Source organism: Vespa mandarinia, chromosome 4 (assembly GCF_050613455.1).
Source record: "Vespa mandarinia isolate Hongniang chromosome 4, ASM5061345v1, whole genome shotgun sequence".
Taxonomy (NCBI): Eukaryota; Metazoa; Arthropoda; class Insecta; order Hymenoptera; family Vespidae; genus Vespa; species Vespa mandarinia.
Genome location: NC_140813.1, coordinates 8,355,001 through 8,376,960, shown reverse-complemented (window position 1 = coordinate 8,376,960; position 21,960 = coordinate 8,355,001). Strand labels below are relative to the sequence as shown.

General features: G+C 29.5%; 2 protein-coding genes across 11 annotated transcripts in view; both read right to left on the bottom strand.

The window, feature by feature from the left end:
* Positions 1–1,165: 1,165 nt before the first annotated feature.
* On the bottom strand, positions 1,166–10,805 carry eRF1 (eukaryotic release factor 1). 4 transcript variants are annotated; one of them, XM_085656689.1, is made up of 11 exons: positions 10,399–10,805; positions 10,025–10,251; positions 9,361–9,536; positions 9,056–9,183; positions 8,776–8,926; positions 8,484–8,674; positions 8,237–8,366; positions 7,939–8,159; positions 7,683–7,830; positions 7,144–7,254; positions 5,097–5,546 (listed from the first exon to the last, which is right to left on the bottom strand). In XM_085656689.1, exons 2-10 carry the CDS (start codon positions 10,108–10,110, stop codon positions 7,175–7,177), a joined length of 1,311 nt encoding a protein of 436 aa, XP_085512815.1. In that variant the 5' UTR covers positions 10,111–10,251; positions 10,399–10,805; the 3' UTR covers positions 5,097–5,546; positions 7,144–7,174. The 4 variants fall into 4 exon arrangements, with proteins under 4 accessions (XP_035725637.1, XP_035725638.1, XP_085512815.1 ...); XM_035869744.2 differs by lacking the exons at positions 5,097–5,546; positions 7,144–7,254 and adding an exon at positions 1,166–3,116 and having other exon boundaries at positions 10,399–10,804; XM_035869746.2 differs by lacking the exon at positions 5,097–5,546 and having other exon boundaries at positions 6,954–7,254.
* A 526-nt stretch (positions 10,806–11,331) lies between these two features.
* The window catches only part of LOC118442975 (retinal guanylyl cyclase 2), a 14,797-nt gene continuing 4,168 nt past the window's right edge, over positions 11,332–21,960 (bottom strand). For 3 of the 7 annotated variants that reach the window (XM_085656684.1, XM_085656683.1, XM_085656686.1), the window contains exons 2-23: positions 21,660–21,960; positions 20,523–20,663; positions 19,702–20,014; positions 19,050–19,213; positions 18,822–18,948; positions 18,598–18,771; positions 17,751–18,117; positions 17,300–17,598; positions 17,093–17,195; positions 16,805–16,907; positions 16,473–16,661; positions 16,102–16,182; positions 15,777–15,953; positions 15,223–15,382; positions 14,966–15,115; positions 14,711–14,882; positions 14,476–14,616; positions 14,223–14,415; positions 13,949–14,120; positions 13,577–13,847; positions 13,379–13,427; positions 13,112–13,255 (exon numbers count right to left, since the gene is read on the bottom strand). The exon at positions 21,660–21,960 is cut by the window's right edge and continues 67 nt beyond it. In XM_085656684.1, coding sequence (XP_085512810.1) covers positions 13,247–13,255; positions 13,379–13,427; positions 13,577–13,847; positions 13,949–14,120; positions 14,223–14,415; positions 14,476–14,616; positions 14,711–14,882; positions 14,966–15,115; positions 15,223–15,382; positions 15,777–15,953; positions 16,102–16,182; positions 16,473–16,661; positions 16,805–16,907; positions 17,093–17,195; positions 17,300–17,598; positions 17,751–18,117; positions 18,598–18,771; positions 18,822–18,948; positions 19,050–19,213; positions 19,702–19,963 — 3,363 coding nt within the window. In that variant the 5' untranslated portion in view covers positions 19,964–20,014; positions 20,523–20,663; positions 21,660–21,960 and the 3' untranslated portion in view covers positions 13,112–13,246. Of the gene's footprint in view, positions 12,577–12,659; positions 13,256–13,378; positions 13,428–13,576; positions 13,848–13,948; positions 14,121–14,222; positions 14,416–14,475; positions 14,617–14,710; positions 14,883–14,965; positions 15,116–15,222; positions 15,383–15,776; positions 15,954–16,101; positions 16,183–16,472; positions 16,662–16,804; positions 16,908–17,092; positions 17,196–17,299; positions 17,599–17,750; positions 18,118–18,597; positions 18,772–18,821; positions 18,949–19,049; positions 19,214–19,701; positions 20,015–20,522; positions 20,664–21,659 lie in introns of those variants that run through there. The other 4 variants (XM_035869287.2, XM_085656688.1, XM_035869298.2 and 1 more) reach the window with 4 other exon arrangements.

Genomic DNA, 21,960 nt, shown 5'->3' with positions numbered 1-21,960 from the left:
TATATTTTGGCGTAATCAGTTCTTAGGAATGTACATAATAAACGGTAAATTAACAGATAAGATCAATGTAACGTATTCCTCAATCGATCGTGAATTTACAGTTAAAAATCACAAATTATAAATAACAAACGTTTCATTATTATAATTAACAAAAATATATTTTAACTGCATCTTTTGAAATGATAAGTTTTCTTAGGAGTGTAAAAGGTAAACAACAAATTAACAAAATAGAATCATTGTAAACTACTTTTCGACTGATCACGAACTTATAGTTTGAAATCACAAGTTATCAAAAATATAAACAACTAACATTGAAATTTAACTTACCTCGAAATCTGATAGTAGCTAAATAAATCCAACGTAAGACTTCGTCTAGCCGACATCGAGATTCTCCTAAAAATTATTCACTTATTTAAATAATATATATATATATATAAAAATATATATATATATACATAAATTATACATAAATTCAGTAATATTATATATTTATTTGAACTCGAGGAATGTATGATATTGAGTCTCCAATACATTGCAACATCGTACCTACATAATGTGCAAAAACTTCGATTAGAATTATTTGTACATTTAAAATTGTTCTTTTGTAATTTTTTATATACATAATCAATTTACAGTATATCGTGGCACACCTAAATTGTCACTCACACATTTTTCTGTTTTTAATCAAATATATTTATTAATCACAGTAATATAACCGTACTAAATTGTATCACTTGAAAATCACGTGATTATGGTGGATTCAATTAATAGCCAATCAGATTTGAGCTGCTGTAAACTGTTAATTGCGCGGCAACATTTTCCATGTAAATCCTAAATGAATATTTTCTCATTTATTGCATACGATCAAATTAACATGTTTTATTAAAAATTTAATATTTAAATCTAGCACTTGAAACGTTACTCAATGATGAACTATTTGAATGAACATATAAAAGTACGCTCCTTGACTCCTCGTGATAGGCTATAATTCCTACATACTTGTACGAAAGAGCTCCTCTGCATAAATATTATTTTTTTTACAAAATCAAAAATTAAGTCTATTGGTCTTCTTTTCATGAATATTACGAAGGTTTATCGAACGAAAATTTATTATCGAATGAAAGATAATAAATCATGATAATCGAGACGGTATAACATTCGTTCATTCGTTTAAATGTTAATTGGTCGTTGATTGAATAAGATACATTTGTAATATTAAAATAGTTTGAAAATAATCTATGAACTTCTAAATGTAAGTTACGAGCTAATATTAATGTAAACAATGAACAGTTCCAAATTTAACTTATTTTTATAGTAGATACTGTGCTCAGCGATACCTTATTACGTCATACGATTCGGCAGTGTAAATATCTCCACTCTTACCAAAAAGATTAAAATCCCATGGATTTTATGGCTATGATTTAAATTAATTCTTTTCCGAATTATTATGCCTAATCAAGTAAACTTGATATTTCGCAATACTTTTCCTACGATATTTGAATATTGATTAAAATTTTATGTATATTTATAATCATACCTTCTGCGATTCTTTATATCAACAAATAACTCACGTCATTAAAAAAAAAAAGAAAAAAGAAAAAGAAACGTTAGAAAAATAAACATAACATATTAGAACAACCTATAACACACAAACTATTTTCTTCAAAAATATATTTTCAAATTATTAGTTATGTTTATCCAAGATACATTTAATAATGGCTCTTAAATCTTTGATATATTTTATAGGTTGGAACATCCAAAAATTTCTCTCATTCAAAATAAAAGATTGAATGTTATTTTTTTCTTTTTAATCTATTAAAAATTCGTTGTACACGACAGCAAATCAAATTTTTATTAATCTTGCTCGTCGTAAAATAATATTTTAAAATGCATGCCTTGCACAGAAAAATCATAAAGTAAATGAAATTTTATATGATGTAAATAAACAGACATCATTTATCGAAAATTTCACAACATTAAGAAAAAAACTATTCCTTATAATATTTTTCTTCTTTTTTTTTTTATAAAGGATACATTGCCAACATCGCACATTGCATTCTCTTCACATTTATACATTTACAGTACTGTTTATTACAAAGGCATTGTACAAATAAGCAAGACAAATTAAAAATTTAATTATAATATTTGTAATATCTTTAGTAACTGTTATTCTTATATTGCAAGAATTTATCTTACCATTGAGGCGAACCTCTTCAACAATTAAGAGATTAGGTTGATACGCTTATACAGCATTTGTTATGTACAGTCGTGGGTGTACAAAATCTAAGAATCGCGAGCCAGCAATAAAGCAATATCGATTTTAAGAAACTGTTCTTACATTTGTATGTGTATCACTCGTTAAGACGGAAAGATTTTGTTTCTCCTAAGGCAACTGTGCCATTAAAAATTTATGTATATGTACAGAGCTTTTTATTATTCATATGAATTTTGCAATTGGTATAGAATGCACGATACGCACATTTAAGTTTATGACAATCAGTTTATTACAGCTCAGCTATGATCGTATGTGAACAAAAATTATGCTAGAACTGTATTTATGAACATCTGATAACCACTTTTTAATAGCACGATGACAAGATGATAAATATTGATGTGAAAGAAAATGTTATACCTCAAATCATATACTGTACAATTCTACATGATACCATTGTTTGAGCAAGTAATTAAATAAATCCATGTGAATAATCAAAGAACATAGTAGGTAATGTGTGGAGTAGGCAGATATCAAGCTGGCTTAATTAAGTGTCACAGTCTTCGAGTTGCCTTTGTTGTTATTAACAGGTATGAACTGTTACCAACGCACCATATTTTCCGCACTGTCCTGTGTAAATTGCTAGCTGCTTGATGTTCATAGTCTAGACAATAATTTCCTGATGATACCCTATGTACCGCATCAAATAATTATTTTGCAACGTACATCTTTGCATACTTTTCTTGAAATATAATGCAAAGAGGAACGTGATATTTTCCATTTCGAAGCTAAGAGGATCGTGTTTTTGTCAAATCAGGGATTTAATAGTCATCCAGATCGAAACTATCAATTTCAATGTCTTCCAGCTGCATACTTTGAAAGTCCACTTTGTAACGTAGAATACCTGCAAAACAACATATGAATGTTTATCATTAAATAAATAATATAATAATAATATTAATGCATAAATATCTGTACAAAATAAAAAATTGTTTATAGTTTATTCTAATATATCATGTTTTTATTTTAACTCAAATTTATATTGTTATATCAGTGCTTTTGTAAAGTTCTATGATATTAACAGAATACTAATTCCATTTGATATCAAAGAAATATTCAAATTAGAAAAACATTGTTTCAATGACAATAATAATTTAAAACCATTAACATGAAAAAAAGAAAATGAAAAAAATAAATTATATATATAAAATTTATTTATTTATTATTATAATGTGTAAAATAAATATTTGTAGAAATTAAAAATTTAATATATTCACAATAATTATATAAATTAACATTCTAATATCTTATATGAATGTTATACATAATGTAATGGATTGTTTTGCTTCAATAATAAATATCATTCAAATGTATAATTTAAAATTTGTAATAATTAGCATTATAAGTGACTATTGTGCTTGACTGCTTCTAATAGCTGCTAAAAGGGATTTCTACAATAAATTAAATATTTTAATATCTTTAAAAAGAATTTTTATATTTTGCTACTTCATGATCTATAATACTCCTACATTGTAATAATACAAAACATTCCCTGCATACAATGTATAACATTCTAAAATAGTAAAGATTAAAAATAAATAATTATTTTACTTTTCTCTTGTTACTAGTCTTTATAAAAAGCAAGTACTGTACCTTTCCCAGTATGCGAGCTAACAGAAACAAGACTTTAATTAGTACTTCTCAAAGAGAGTAGCTCTGTTAAGCATTGTGAAAATATTACTATTGTTTATAATCTATGTCCATTGCCAAAGTATTAGTATGAATAGGAATTTAAGTTACTGATTAAATAAGTATTATTAACAAAAAAAATATAATACAAAAAATTTTATGATTAGTTTAATACAAATGATCTATTAAATTCAAATAAGATAAAAAACAAATTATGATAATTTCAACAGTTTCATATCTTTCTTAGAAAACTGTTATAACTTATATTTTGTCATTTCAAGCAATTTTAGTCCAATAAATCTAAAAACTATTTAAGTATTAAATAAATTAATAAAAATAACACCATTACTGTAACTTTGGTGATGGATTTAATCTAAAATTGCTTATAGCGTAACATGCAACAAGCGGTACTTAATAATTTATGCATTACTTAATATTTAATTCATAAGATATATTTATATATCTTATTATTTGTGAAAAAAAATACCAAAATATGACGTACGATAGTGTAAATAAATACAACAAATTATTTTCTTAATTTTTATATGAAATAAAATAAATACAATCAATTAAACTTGAATATAATTTGGAATCTCCAAATATCATAATATTCACAATATATATCGTGCGAGATATAAAACAAAATAAATCAAGCAAAAATATATTATGATAGTAAGTAATAAAGCTAATATTTGTATATATTAAGCATCAAATAGTAGTTATAGCAAGATAGTGCAAAAGCAACATTTTCTAAACAAAATAAAAGAACAAATATTCACACATTTTTCTAAAGGAATATATAGAAATATAAAATAAGAAAAAGTGTATAAAATAATAAAATATGTGTAATATTTGAGTGTGCTTTTAATAAAATTTATCTAAAATTTGCCACTGGTATTCTAACGTAACTTCTCATTTATAAAAATAAAAACTAGTAAAAAAAGAAAATAAAAACTTGTTTAATTTTTTTATAATCATGGTGATTGCTAAAAAGACTTAGAATGTAAAATATATTTGCACAACATTCTTAAATATAGGATAATATTAACAAAGAAGCTTCATATCTCAACCAGAATATATAAAACCTTTATTTATTTAAAACAAGTGACTTACACACTTGTAATAGTCACTGGCTTTTTTTATAAAAATGCCAAGGATGCATTCTAAATCTAGATTATATTGTAAGAAAACCAGTAGTTAATAATTATTAGTACAATTACAATTATTGTTCCCCTAAGGATTACAGGGATAATAATCATTAGTAAAGTTAGTATATTCATTATTCATATGAGTTCACTAATTTTCCTTTAAATAATCAGACTTTAGTTAGAGTAGCTTTCCTTTTTTTGAATTCATATTGTGTCATTAAAACAGGCTTTTTTTAGTATAATAAAAGTGTAAACAAGCATTAAAATGATTTTACACTTTGTGTATCTTACAGATTAGGAAATTGCAACAATTACAAGATTATGACTATTATATGATTTACTTGAGAGTTGTTATACTATAGCATAAATATTAATCCATCACTTTTTATAGATCTAATCTCAGATTTTTTTAAACTCTTTAATATTGACCTCTTATTATAATGAAAGCCAATATCTAGGTTGTAACTTCATGATATCGCAGACGTTCTTTTTTTGTACTGTAAAGATGCATTAAATTCTTTCTTTATAAATTCATTCAAAAAATATATCTATGCAGTGCAATTATTATATATTAGAAATTAAAACTATGTTCAGTTTAAATTGATTTTTTTCTTGTGCAATTATACAACAAAAAGATTTTCATTTATGTTCTATAGAAATAATATACTATTTGTATATTCTTTATCTAACAAATATATATTTTTGTGATAGTGAAATAATTTTACTAAATTTGCAATCACCGCTTAATATAACTCTAATTATGTAGTATGTATTTGCATACATAAATATTTAACATGACAAAAAATGAATTACACTTAATAGAATCTTATCAATCTGGAAACTATTAGATATTTGCTACAACATGAGTTTAAATACTCCCAATATACATGCACATACATCTAAAAAATAGTTTTCTTTCTTTCTTTTCCTTTTTATTTTTTTTCTTTTTTTTTTCTTTTTTTTTTTTTTTTTTTTTTTTTTAATATTGACAAATCAGTTTTCTCATGTACATTGCTTCCTACATGTGCAACATAAAAAAATTAAATATTTTAAAACCCTTGTGTGGTCATTTGATAATGCATTCATTAAACAATTTTCCAACATGTCATATTGGCCTACTTTATTATAATTACTTGCCAATATAATATTAATATAAACAAATATAACTTGTGAACTAAAAGGAATATTAACCACTAACAAATACATATTTCCATGTTGAAAAAACAGTCTGCTAATATATAGTAATAAAACGTAAAAGTCTCTTTCATTACTAAATTTCTCATCAAAAACTGAATAAGAATATATACAAAAAATACACCTTACTACATGTAAAATTCTTTGCTATTACTCAATGTCATATAAATATAATGGTCTAAATTCAAAATATTTCGTAAAAGATTATATAGCCCCTATTTTACATTTCTATTCACCCTCTAATGAAAACCATTACGCAAAAAAGCATCTTTAAAATTCGGTAACATCTCTGAATGCACATCTTTATCTTTGAATTTTGTGTATTTAATGGTTTCACTATCACATTCAAAATCATTGCAAGAGACATCTATGTACTACTTTTGTACAGAAGAATCAAAACTAAACTATTTAGTGAGAAACTCAATAAAAATAACTGTAAACATTCTGGACAAATTTACTATATAAAAATCAGGAGCATGCAATATAAATATCATATCTTTCTAGTTATCATGTATATAAAATTTTACTATAACGTACAAAAATGCATATTTTATATTTTAATTTATCTGGTATAATTATTAAAATAATAATTAAAGTTAAATAATTTTTGTTAATGTCAATGTTGAAATGATCAAGAGAGAATAATATAGCAAATCTTTTTAAATACTGCAATACCAATGAAAATGATGTTTGTACTGTTTTGACAATGATTATAGTTGAATGACGAGTATCAAAAAATTGACACTAATTTCTCAATTTTGAAAGAATATAAAAGAACATATAATTTAAACTATGTATCTGATTAACATTAACATTTTGATAAATTTGTCCAGTTTTCTAAATAATAATCTATAATACACAAAGTGTACATGAATGCACTCAAGACAGAGAAACAGCTACCTGGTTGACTTTGAGTATCTCACGGATGAAATTAGTAATCATCGAGGTCAACATCATCAAGAGGCTCATCGGCCTGCAGTGACTGGAAGTCAACTTTGTAGCGGAGGATTCCTATACACGAACATATACTCTATAGTTAACATCAATGCACCTCATTTCATTACCTTGCCATTTCTTTAAAATTTTTGCTGACAGTGATATCAAGACGATTTATAAAAATTAAGTTTACTTCTTATAAAAAATATTAAATTTATAATGCCATTTGTTATAATAAATGCTAATTAGTAAATACACCTTATCCAAATATGTTAATGATCATAGTGTTTAAAAATACTATTAACACATTACATTCAAAATAAAGTAATTAGTTATAATTTGTTTATATGTACACACAACCTTTTTTTATATTTACGTTAAAAAATAAGATATGAAGCCATGAAAGATTAGTAATACAAATAATTTTGCATAATTTATATAAATACATAAATTGCTTAAAAAAATAAAGATTAAAAAATTTATTATATTTACAAAAAACTTACCTCCAATTCCACCAAACCCTCTGACAAATTGTGATCCTTCCTGTGACTTGTCTGTAATAATTTCCAAGGTGGCACCAAAGCTTTTATAATTATTCGCAAGCCATTCAAGTAGCGGTTGACATTCCACAAGTTCCAATTCTACTCCGCTCTGAAAATTACATATTTATTTGCTACATTTTTTAAACTTTATATAAGTATATTTATAAACTTAATTTTAATTTCATTAATAGTTACACTTAAAGGACTTAAACTATACCTCTTTATCGGTAAAATGAGTTTTGTCTTTTTCTTGTTCTGGTGTCAAGTGTAATACTTTCTCTTCTGCATTTGTATGATTTTTTAAAACATATCGTTGAATATCTAAATTCTCCCAACAAATTAACGTTTCTACACTACCTAATTCCAAAGCTCTTAATGTATCTTCTACACCAAAACAATATTTTCCAGTATCTTGAGAAATTTCATCAAAATAACGACCTAATAATAAAAATTACAATATCGTAATAAGTAATATATACATTGTAAGAAGAAAGAATAAATAATTATATTCTTACCAATGAGTTTTTTTTCTTGAATGAATTTTACATTTTGCAAAGATTCAGCCGCTAATTCAATGGCCTGATTGAAACCATTTTCTCCTCCATACGACACATCAACTAATTTTATAACTTTTGCTTGCAATCTCTAAAATAATAAGATGATAACAAAACTAAAATAATATAAACACAATACCTTTCTTTTTTAAATGTATCAACGTTATATATAGTTTTATAAATGAATTTTGTTTAAATATTTACTTACAGGATCAAACATATCTGATTGACTAAGTTCTGTTTTGAAATCTGCACTTCCTGCTAATATCAATCCAGCAATATTAGGCTTGTCATTGGTAATATAAAGTTGTGTAGCTACTTCAGCTACTTTTCGGACGTAATTATGTCGTTTTTCCATACGTAACCGAGCAAAACGAAGAGCTGACTGACCTCCTCTACCTAAAATCAAATTTACAATAACATACATTATAAATAAGATTAATAACATAAAATTATTAATCTTTAATTTCTTGTACCCTTTAATGTCTTTAAAAACTTACCATGTTTTTTAGGGAGATCAACAGTAAATTTATGTAAAACTTCACGCGTATTTCCTTGAAGAGTACCAAATAAAGCCCCATTACCATCCATAACAATAAATCCAAATTTATTATCATCCGCTAATAATGCAGTAAGGGCTTCTGTATGAAACTAAAACCAATTAACACTTAAGTATTTTTATATTAAAAATATAACCTATGCAAATTTATAAGATTACATATACATTTAAGTCTAAATTTGGTACTTATTATGCAACTGTAAAAGTAGTATTATATGTACCTTATTATCACAAAGATATAAAGAAGTATTAATAGGTTTAAATGGTTCAAAATCAATATTGACTTTTTTTTCTTTGCCTTCTTCGGTGACAATAGTACCACAGTATATTACCAGGCCATTTGGAGGCACTAAAATAAATAATTATTCAAAAAATATTAGAAAAAATATAAAGGTTACACACACTGTTTGTTCATATTTTTTAAATATTATTTAAATATTAGATATATATGTGCAAAACATTACAAATATAATTAAATTAAATTTTATAACTAAAAAATATTTCTATAAGTAAAAAAAATGATTACCTTTGGTATATAATTTTAACCTATGTTGTACAGATGTAATTGCACCCAAAACCGATAATCTATTTACACGGGACTTAATATTAGACGCAGTTCCAAATTCATCGGCTAACATCTTGCTTACTCTCGATATTTGGTCTTTAGGGGGTATAATTAATGAAATCATACTGGTACCATTCCTACAAAAATACTTTCATTATTTTATTATCTTATATTATAAATAATTAAAAGAGAATAGAAGCTTTAACCATAAATTAATTCTATTATTTGCATATATTAAGAAATAATATAAATATTTCAAAAAAAAAAAAAAAATAAATAAAACTTAGAAAGTAATAAACTAAAAGTTATAATAATGAAAAAGTCAAACAATATGTTTGCTTTGACACAGATTTTGTTAAATATCTTTATTTCTTTAGTAACATTGTTTCAAGAACCATCACTAAAAAAGTTTATGCAAGAACATTAAACAATAGTTTATCAGGCTCCTAATACCATAGGATATGCTCCAACTTTGGAAAGCATAAAACTATTTAAAATAATATATTCTAATACTTTCTCAATCCAGTTTACATACATATCATTTTCTATTGAAACCATATGTCAGAATATAAAATAAAATAGCCAACGACATTTAAAAGAACAAAATTACCGCCGACCTACTTACCCTCTAGCCATTTCGAGACTCTTTATGAGTTTCTTTATTTTCCAGATTTCGACATTGCGGTCGGCGGAAGTTTCCTCGTTGGACATTGCTGTACGTAGAGTCGCGTGGTCGCGGCTTCTGAGATCTTCGTCGGATTTAATACGTGTCGGCAGATTTATCGAGGAAGTTAGTTGGAAAGATTAAAGTGGCCCGCGTCCTCGCGAAAACCGGGTACCACAGGTTCGCTTCTGAAACGTATGGCCAATTCATTTACCGACGTTTCTGCTTTGATCCAGTTCATACCAGATTATGTCAGAGAACGTGCTCAACATAACGTGTACACGCTGTACTTGAATACGTCTTAAGTCGAAATATACACCGCACGATGGACTCACTTTGTGTGTATGTTCCTTTTTAGAATCGTCTTGCCACGTGCAATTCTTCTTTAACGTCTATACCTGCTGTACGGCAAATACCACGCGACGATAGATTTCGAAATGCACACGTCGGCCATGCGACACCGCAGCGGGACGTCAGTACTTCTCTTTCCTTCCACAACTTTCTTTCTTCCACTTCTTCCTCACAACGTAAAGCTATATTTTCTCGACTAGCAGGATTCCTGACGTTTTTCAGACCCTTTATGTCCTTAATCCCGCTATTAAATGAACGTTCTGTCTAAAAAACGTGTTAATGGACCCAGATCAAATTAAAATAGGACCCAAAAACGTCAGTACTTCATTAGACGTATGTACTGCACGTTACAAAATGGGAAGCAAAGACTGGAAGCTATATGCGCGAACAGTGCTCCAAGACTTTCATCGCGCATAGAGACGCAGATATAATTGTAGGCGGCCCAAAGCTCGATCGAATGAACGGTTTCAACGAGTTTTGAATGAACCAATAGAATGATCGATATAAAGCGAAAAAAGATTTGCACCAATCACAAGACAAGATCCAATAAACTATTCCTTCCGATACTTGACACATTAACCAATCATGAATAAAAATAAACCACTAGCTTAGTATTAAACTATATAGCGTAAATTGGACCGCATTAGCGTACCTATCGCCAATGAGATTATACTTATAATCGGATTTTGCTATTAGAGTTGTCTGTCTTTGAAACGTCACAAACTTTGCTTCTTTTTAAACATTCTTCTGTTTCGCGGGAAAAGTTGAGACAAATATGCGCGCGCAAGTATGGTATATATATTTTTTTACTTTTTACTTTCTAAAAATTATTAGATGAAAAATCAATCTACACAATTTACAGTGATTTATTCCTATGAATAATTAATGAGGAAATAGCTGTAAGTATAATCGTGTAATTACATTTATATGTCACAATTGTACATATATTTTTATTCAATAATATCTTTGAATTAAACAATATATTATTTAATTATTAATTACTTAATATAATAATTACTTATTATATTATTTTAATATGTGAATATATACAATACATACAAGTAAGATTAAAAAGGTCGTGGATTATTTACATCCATCATACACGCCATTTAATAACATCAAAGAACTATAATCTCTTAAAATGTAACATCCTCTCATGGTAAAAATAGTAGATAACTCACTTAATTATCATTCAACGATTGTCTTCTACATATTTCTCTTTTATAATTCTTTTTTATAGTATTATGAAAATGAATGCAAATGGTACATAGCCATATCTTAAATAGAAAATTAGTTATAAAATAAATAAATAAATAAATAAAAAATATTTGTGAAGAAAGCATTAATTGTACATTTTTGAATGTAAAATAAATTAAATAATTACAAAAAAAGCTGCATAACAGAAATGATTTTGTTTCTATTGTTGTATGTCTATATATTAATTCAATTCAATTATGTTTGCAGTTATGTTTCGTATAGTTCATGAATTTATATATTTGATTATAAAAGTTATTAAGCTACCATAGGAACAATTAATAACATAACATGCAACATATTTTACATTCAGAATGATTTCATATTGAGATGAGAAAGTTATGTTGTAACAACATTTAGTCTTATATATCGATTTGATATAGTAATGTAGTTTAGACCTGTGAGTATTCTAAAGTAGCAACAAATGTAACGTTTTTTAATCATTGATGTATCGAGTAAATTCAGTTTGCAGAATCATGCTGCATTACTATGATCAACAATGATATGACACATTTAAAGGAATATTTAATAATGAACATGTTGTAATATTTTGTTGATATTGCAAATCAATTTCATACTTTCCCTAGTTTTGAGTATTGACAGATAACATGATGACTTTGAACATTGAACATTTCTTTTAATTTTAGTAATTCGTTTTTAATGGGTCGTTAAAGATTCAACAGAGAGTGTAACCGATGCTGTGTGACGAAATCTTTGTGAAATATGTCCAGGAGTAGATGGTACTTCCTCAATTCTTTCTAAATCATTTGCTGCTCCTGCACTATTTTGTTTAAAAAGTCGTTGAATTGTTCTCTGATTTGTTGGCTCTTGAATGGCAATAGATACAGGCTCGTCACCTCTGTCTAAACTAAATTGCCTTTTCAACAACCGACCACTAGAACTTCTGTCTGAAATTGTTAATATTTTTAGTAAATATTTTAATTAAATCGATAGATCAAACATTATGAACATAAATGTATAATATACTTACTGTGTTCGTTAGGAGAAAGACATCTGTAGCGATTATATGGTGTACTAAGATCGTTCTCATCGATACCACCGACGAGCCTTCTATGTTTACTCGCTGCAGCTGATCGAAAAGATAAAGCAACAGAGCTAGCAATTGATGTCAAAGAAGTAGTTGAAGCGCCTAAGATTGTCGCAGTTGTTTCTGTATCGGATACTGCTAATATATTACTTGAAATTTGTGTATCACTGGATGTACTTTTTTTAATAGTTATATCGTTAAATTCAGCCGGTTTTTGATTCATACGTTCATTTTTCAACATTTCAAATAGATCCTCCGTTGATTTTAATGAATTACTCTTTTCAAGTGTTTTTTCATCATGTACAGATACATTAACTTTCTTTGTTTCTGACGTTTCAAATGAAGAGGCGTTCGAAGAATTCCCTTCAACTATTTTCACATTACCATTGTCTTTTCCTTTCTCATTGATATTGTCTTCATCATCTTCTTCATCGTGAATGCTATAATTTCTATTATTTGCGAGTAATGTGCGTCGTAGATGTTTTGATTCTGCTTGCCCATCATTCAATGGGTTCTTTACTACTAGACTGTCATCCAATCTTTTGAAATATGGATTAATATTATTTTTATTTTTAATATGTATTCAATATGTTTCTAATATCCATAATCTAATAAATTCAAACGATCAAAGATCTAAGAAATGTAATACACAATTAACTTACCCATGATCCTCTCTTTTGATAGCATGGAAGTAGATAAATTATCAAAAAACTGGAAAATAAATTATTAAAAAAAAAAAAAAAAAAAAAAAAAAATGAGATAAAGAATTGATATTAAAATCTATTAGTAATACTGATGCATTTATAATTTATCATTACGATCGATAATTATATTTATATTATGAAAAAACAAAAAAGTACCCAAAAGGTGGAGGTGTTGGCAGTTTCTTGTCAAAGCCTTCCTTCCCCAGTAACCAATAAGTCGGCATTTTTCCTTTTCCTTTAACATCTGTAGTACCACGATATTCAATATTATATCCACCAGCTTGCGTTAATCGATCTTTCGTTGCTTGACTAATGTGTATACGCCATGGTGCACCCGTTGATTCCATTCTCGATGCAGTATTTACAGTATCACCGAATAAGCAATAACGTGGCATTGTTAAACCGACAACTCCAGCGCAGCAAGGACCTACAGAACAATTAAACATAGTATTAGTGTTGGTATATTAAATAAAATAAATTGATATCTGATTAATGAATATAAAAAATAGAAATCTGAGTATACTTAACCGGTATGAAGACCGATTCTTAATTTTAATTGCATCTGTGGCAGATGCCTTATTTTAAACCTTCCACTTTGATGTAACAAATCAAGTGCCATGGTAGCCACTTGAGTGGCATGATCAGGAATCCTAACTGGACATCCTCCAACTACCATATAAGCATCTCCTATGGTTTCCACCTAAAGTAGTAATTATTTTAATATTTTAATAAATAGAAAAAAAAATTTGTAAAGAATAAAGTATATATTATTAAATAATATTATTTTTATGCTCGTCCTTACCTTATAGACAGCATATGCATTAATGGTTGCATCAAAACATGTATACAGATCGTTAAGTAAATCTACTACTTGAAAAGGTGTTGAATGAGCGGAGATTGTCGTGAAACCTACAATATCCGAAAAGTAGATGGTGACTTCGCGAAATTCTTCAGGGTCAACGGGGATGCCCAATTTCAATTTTTCCGCCACCGAGCTGGGAATTATTAGTTTCTTAGTTCTTAAATATTTATATGAAAATCTTTAGAAAACTCACTTTGGTAACATCCGATTTAACAGCTGTTCCGTCTTTTTTTTCTCCATATCGAGTTGTTCCGTACGTTCACGTATCAATTCTTCCAAATTATTTGAATACTTTTCCAACAATTGGAACATAGTATCAATGAAATTTACTTTCCTGTGAGAAAAGAAAAAGAAAACAAGAACATCATATTTGATTTTAAATTAAAAATTGAAAAAAAAAATTATTATTTTTAATTTCTTAATCTCACCTGCCATAATTTAGTTTCTTGAATAAATCATGGACACAGTTAAAATCAGGTCTCATGTCCGGAGATTCGGCCCAACATTGTCGCATTATATTAATAGCTTCTGGTGGTGCTGCACCTTTACTAACGGATGGCCTAATCAATGGTGGTGGACTCATCACTTTCTCTATTATATCTATACCGTAACAAGTAAATGCATTTCATATTAGAATCGTACGAAGATTTTAAAATAATATATTATTTTTATAGGTCTTTTACCTTCGGGAGATAAAGCTAACATACAAAATGGTTCGCCGCGTACAATGACCTCTTGCATGATGATACCAAAACTATAAACATCACCTGGTTGAGTACCTTTCTTTCGAAGATTCACATCTCTAAGTAATTCTGGTGCTGTCCACAAAAGATCTGCCAAGTAAAATGAATGAAATAAAATGAAAATATTGATTAAATTTAATAATAATGACATTTAAATAATAATACGTAAATAAAAAAATAATAATGCTTTATATTACCGCGAGATAATTTTGAAGGTGATGACATGTTTTGAGCTTCGTAAAATGCTGGAAGGCCATAATCAGTAATCTTAAGGACCCAACGCGCATCGATTACACAGTTCCGTGATGTAAGGTAACCGTGAACCCTAATCGGTGTACCGTGAAGATATCTCATACCCTTAAATAAATTTAATGCTACATTTAATCTTTACTTAACTTCGTAATGTGATATTAATATAAAAATAAAGTGATTGTTATTTTTATTCGATCCCCTTTCAATTAATTTCATCGTGTTGATGCATTTTTGATAATCGTTATTAGGATTATCGAATGACTTATCTATAATAAAGTTACTCGTTTAATTAATCTTTAAAATGATTAGTATTTTTTTTTATATCAGTAATCACTTTCTTGTTATTTGAATCGGAGTATCATTGTAATGCGTTTATGTGTATTGTAATATATGTTTTACATTCTACGACATAAAAAGTTAAAAACGAATTTTTTTTTTTTTTTTTTTTTTAGACAAATCGATATGGACAGCAATCATCCTTAGCTTATATTAAATTTACCCGCACTAAGTCCGTAAGTAAGGACAATCTAAATGACCAATCAAGTTTGATCTCGTCTTGAACCAATACATCTTCTAATGATCCTCTTGAACAATATTCCGATACAAGGCATGGTCTTGTTGGTTCATTCAGGCATCCAATGAGGGGATTGAGGTTTTCGTGACGTAGGCCATGAATCTATTCATAAAAATGTTAAAAATTAAAAAGTGTAAAAAAAAAAATTTCCTTTGACTTTTTAAATGCTTTTAAATTATCCGTGGAGTATCACATTTCTGGTTAATAAAATAACATATAAAACAAATTAGATAGAATATATTTTTATTACCGTAACTAAAACGCCCATTGTTTTATTCTTCAATTCGAATGTACCTTGACAGGATAATTCCTTCAGTTGAACCAAATCACCCTAAATAAATTGAAAGTACAAACATTATATGTAAATTCGATTTCTTCTATTTGATAAGAAGCGAATTATATTCACGCAATCATACAAGCAGTCCAGTTTGATACCGAATATAGTAAAAATTGTACAGTATGATAAATAAGATTCAATGTTAATACATTTAAAAGGTATCATTAAAAATATAATAAAAAAAGATAAACTCATAACTGAGTTGCTTATAAGTTCCGTGAATGAATAGCGAACACTATCTTCATGTAAGCGTATGACGCGTATGAAGACAGAGACGTATTTACATTATATATAGCATGTCGGACCTTGAAGAAAGTTTGTCTCGCTAAATTTCCCGTACTAGTTTGCAGATAGGGCCTGTGGGAACCGACGGTGCCTACTTGAAGCAAATCAGGTTTCTCAACTTTTGGTCCACCAAACTCCTGCAACGGCTGCAACCAGCAGCATAGCATTGTTTCGACCCCCTTATCAACCTGAAATGACGGATAAAATAATGTATTTTCTGTTAGTCAGATGACAAAGAGCACTGTGAAATGTTTTAACAAAGTCGAACTTTTGCCCTAGTTTCTATTCAACCGCTATTATTATACATTGTAATCTACATTTTAATACTAACCGTTTTTGAATCCGTGTGATTAGTCTGCGGAAAGACGAAATCGGATGCCGTTAGAATAATCTTATAGGGGCCTTCTGATATTCTATTTTTGAGTAGTTGTTTTCTACAAAAACAATATAATTAAATTACACGTAATATGTCAACTAAAAATAATAAAATATAATAGTGTTGATATTAAGTTAGAAAAAATATTGAAAATTAACATAATTATGGAAGAATAAGTCATAAATAAAACAGGCATCGAAATAACAATGAAAAGCACACAAAGATGTGAAGCACATGATTTACCGGATAAATATTGCTAGGAAAACAAGAAGAAAAGCGAAGAATAAGGATCCCAAAATGGCAGCTACGATATGTGTAGCATGGACGGATACCTCCAATAGACCATCTACCGAATTTGAATAAATTTTATTATATAGATTATTTCGTTCGACATTAATATTTTAAAATATCTTAATTAATTCCATAAATCAAGACTTGTTTAATAATTACTTGTGCAATCATTATCAGCATCGCAAGGAATAAAATCGATATTTTCTACTGTGAAAAAGGCGGGAGCGTTGGTAGTTAATCTTTTTACTGTTAAACCTTCCTTCTCTTCAGATATCATCATAATAGGTTCCCACTTATCGACACGCCAATCCATTACAACATAAGTGTAAATTTTATTATTATAAGAATTTATAGTACCATTATCGTGCATCATAATGCCAAGTGATTCGTTTAAACGTTCGATTAATGTCGGTTGCGTGTAATACTCTGTGCCATTTAACATCTCTTGAATATCGTATCTGCAATGAACGAAAATCGAACGGTAAAGTTAATGCATATATATATATATTATATATATATATATATATATATGTATATATAATATATATATATTTATTTATTTATTTATATTTATATGTGTATCTATAAATTTATAAAGAAGATCATTCACCTTTGATCGAGTGGCATTAATATAAGCAGATTGTTTAACGTGGTACCACTGAGATTTTGTGAGGGTACATATCGTTGAGATGGATTCATTTTCGCACTTCCCTCATCCGTTCTTTGATCTACGATCGTATAAGTTCGGGGAAGGTCTGAAGGAGAAAAGTTGGAAGACTGAGTACTTGTAAACGAAAGTGAAATTGGCGTCTCAAGTGGCGATGCCGTAGGCACAATCTGCGGAAGAAACAGATCATTATCTTCTGTGTGGATCATCAGAATCATGGAAGTCAACATGCTCGAATCCCGTGATACATCCAGCTCGGTCAAAATACGATTCGTTGAATCGTCGTTCAGGGGCAAGCAAAGCACCGTAGCTGTAAAAAGAAAGAAAAGATGAGAGAACCGAAAATTCATGCGCTTATATAGTATGCGTCAGTTGCCCTTACGCGCGATCTGATAGAATAGCAAACTATTTTCCATCTCATTTCCATCTCGCCCGTAATCCTTTTAAATTCATCTCGGTGCACTGACAGAAAAAAAGAAAAAGAGAAAGAGAGAGAGAGAGAGAGAGAAAGAAAGAGAGAGAGAGAGAGAGAGAGAGAGAGAGAGGGAGAGAGAGGCAGAGAGGGAGTATGTGAAAGAGGACAGAAATTCATTGTAAAGCGTTTAATTCATCAATTTTCTTTTCTTTTTGATTTTTTTTTCTTTTTTTGTTAATAGGGCATAATTGTGATCAGCGAATAAGTGCAAACTAAGCGCTCGTTCGAACAACGAATATATACAGGTGCGGCATGTGTAAAGATTGTGCGATTTTCTACACATTACTCAATTCTCTTTTACACTTCCATATTTACCTCTGCGAGATATATAATGCAGAGATTTCAACGTCCTTCGAACTTGATTCCAGGTAGCGCGTTGCGGTAATATTGCGTGATATCGTGGTACAATCCCGATAGTTCGAAGAGCATCAACCACGACCCGATCTAGACTTGACCATGGTTCCTCGTCTGTTGAAAAGAAGCACGTTACTTTAAAGATCACGTTGCTTTGATAGTAAATAAGACACGTGTGCGCTCACCCGTGCCAATAATCGCTGCGGATCTCCATTGCAAGTGAAGAAACATTTCTACCAAAGCCTGAGCAAGAGATGGTAAAGCCGGAGAAAGTCTCACTATGCTCGATAATCTTCGATCTTCCAAGTTTTTCTATAAATAACGTAAATTCATTGAACGTTTGATTCGTTGAGATCGATCGAATTGAAACGATCGAAGGATTTACGTGTAAAAGACACGACAACGTTATTTACCAAAGGACAAGTCCACGTGAATAGAGGCTTGTTCCAAGTATGGGCCAATTTTGAAACGAACTCGCAACTCGAGCTATCGAGTGCGGCTATCAAAGCCTTCGTTGTAGGTTGGCTGAGAGAATATAGCAAAGCGCCGAAACCCCAGGACCGCGTTTCACAGGTCACTGTTAACATTTATCACTTCACATCATCGTCGTCTCTCGTCTATTTAGGTGTATATAGAGTCGCGGCAGCATGATGGAAGTACGCTACGTAATAACGGCGATCAAACGAAAAGGGGGGTTAAAATCAATTGGACGAGAATAATAGTTTTAACGCGTTTGCGCCACTTCGCCGTAAGGTTACTACGTTTTATCTGATTACGACATAAATCTCCACTGGGGAAATAGATATTAAATCGATATTGTATATATCTACTGCATTAGCTCCCTATCTAAAACGTAGCCGTTCGCGTTGTTGCATAATATACAATATATCGACGTAACTCGACGTTATAGTCGATGCTAAAATACATTCTCTTAATTAACATAGAACGACAGAGTGTGGACATGTGTCAGATGACTTTATATATAATACAGGAGATACATACATGTACATATATATATATATATATTTATATATATATACACGTTCTTCGTTCATAAGTACTCACGAGATCTCGGTAATATACTGATGGAAAGGTTCATGCTCCAATGCTGTAACTGACTTTGAATATCGGTTAAATTGACCTCCTCGTTGCATTGTTCGTGAAGGAACACCACTACCTCGTCATCAATTGGGTGGAATTCCGAATACTCTTCTTCCGGATATTGCGATAAGTAAGGTAGGTTACTATCGGTAGTAAGAAGTAGACAGCATCTAGATAGGATCACAATTGGGATCCACCACCACTGGTACAGATAACTTCCAGCCATGGGCTCCTGCCCCTGCTGCCGTTAATACCGTTGCCACCGTTGCTCTACTGCCTGCTCACAAATACAACTTCATCAGGCAATCCTAACTAATAACCAGTTTGATTTCTTAATAACTAAACGTTGTTCGGGATATAATGAACACATTTGTCTTCAATATTAATGATTATAATGATGTTTCTTTTTTCTTTTTTCTTTATTTGAAATGTAAGACAATATTAATTAGAGTAATTACCTTTTTTTTCATAATTGCATGTTTAATAATTATATTTTCTTTTTATTTATTTATTTTTTATAAGAAAAAGAAGATATGGAATTTCATAAACATCGCTATAATGAGATTGAATCTACATAAAGTAAAATATTATGATCGTGGTTTAGATCGCGTGAATAACTTCCCCATAAAGTGAATTACATTTGGACTTTAGTTCTCTTAATGTAATATCATTTTTTCTTCTCCCCTCGCTCTCTTTTCTCTTTTTGAACAGCTTAACGTAGGACAAATCGCGACGAGTGTGATACCGAAAACAAGGAAGGATTGTAGTATATTCAGAAAAAAAACCTGCTATTTATCAGCAAAGCTCATAAAGCACCGTAGTAATATCTGGTATCGTTCCAAATAGAGAAGGACATCCTCAATCCATTGACGGATTTTAGCAGCGGTTTATCCATTCAACGCTCAGCGATATAGCGAAAGAGCCTCCTGTAAATTAAGGGAAAGCCTTCTATATACTTTGCATAACGTTCCAAACTCAATATCCCGTATGGCGTATATAGTCTATTCCTTGAATCATCCAAAGGAATATAAGAGATAGAGAGAAAAAGAGAGAGTGAAAAAAATCGAGAGGATTTAAGGTGTGATATCATATGGAAATTGAAAATTCTTTGATTTTCAAAACAGGAAATAAAATAAAAAGAAATTTTATTAACTGAAGAAATATCGAAGAATATAAGAAGAAATATTATTAAGTTGTTAGAAAAAGAAAATGAAAAAGAAAATGATCTGCAGATATCTCAATGAAAATATTCAAACGCAATCCCAGTACGATCTTTCTCTCTATTTTTTTTTCCTTCTTTACTTTCTTTCTTTCTTTTTTTTCTTTGTCGCTTTATACGATAGAACGAAAAGCAGTCTAATAAGTGTCACTCGACGCAGTGCTTTGGTACGTAGTTGAAAGTGCGATGTTACGCTATTTTCATTTGTCAAGCGTCTTGGTAATACCGAGTTTGCTTCGAGTTGAACAATTACAGACACTTCTCTCGCTCTCAAATATTGCATTCCGGGAGACAACTGCGTAATTGGCAGTCCTGCATTATTCGTAACGGAAAAAAAAATATGGGGCGGAAAAATAGCAGAATGCATGTAGGTATTTCACAAAGCAATCGAACTCTACAAAAATATGTACGAAGAGCGAAAGAGAGAGAGAGAGAGAGAGAGAGAGAGAGAGAGAGAGAGAGAGAGAGAGAAAATAATAGGAGGAAAATAAGAAAGTACGATATCTGCAAAGGTATGATATGATAAAATAAGGATTTTTTAACCCTGTATAAATTAAAAAAAAAAAAAGTATCAAAAAGAGAAATATTGAAGAATAGAAAGAAAGAAAATAAAGAAAATAAACATTTATTATATTTCACACGTATGCATACATATATCGATACAAAGATAGATAGATATATATATACATATATGTATACATACCTTTCTAGGCCCACATCGGTCCACGATAGCATTGCTTCCTCTCACCGAAATTTCAATTAAACTTCAATTCCATTTATCGTAACTCATTGCATTGATTCGTTATCGTCCCGTTCTCTTATCCCTTATACACCCCTCTTCGTCGGCGATGAATTTTATTCTATCTCGGGAGACCAGCCGTAGGAAAGTCAATCAAGCTTCTTCTTGCCTTTCGTATATTGCTTTTCGGATTGATATCATGAATAATTGCGTATCTAGTTTCGCAAAAAATCCAGTAATTCCCGATTGTTCGAAAAATTTTGAA

Coding starts and splice junctions, on each gene's coding strand:
- eRF1 (XM_035869745.2), bottom strand. CDS start 10,110: ATGTCCAACGAGGAAACTTCCGCCGACCGCAATGTCGAAATCTGGAAA. Junction 8,160..8,236: donor TCAAGAAAAAAAACTCATTG/GTAAGAATATAA, acceptor TTTTATTATTAG/GTCGTTATTTTGATGAAATT. Junction 3,117..7,682: donor AGGGTTTGGTGGAATTGGAG/GTAAGTTTTTTG, acceptor GTTGTTTTGCAG/GTATTCTACGTTACAAAGTG.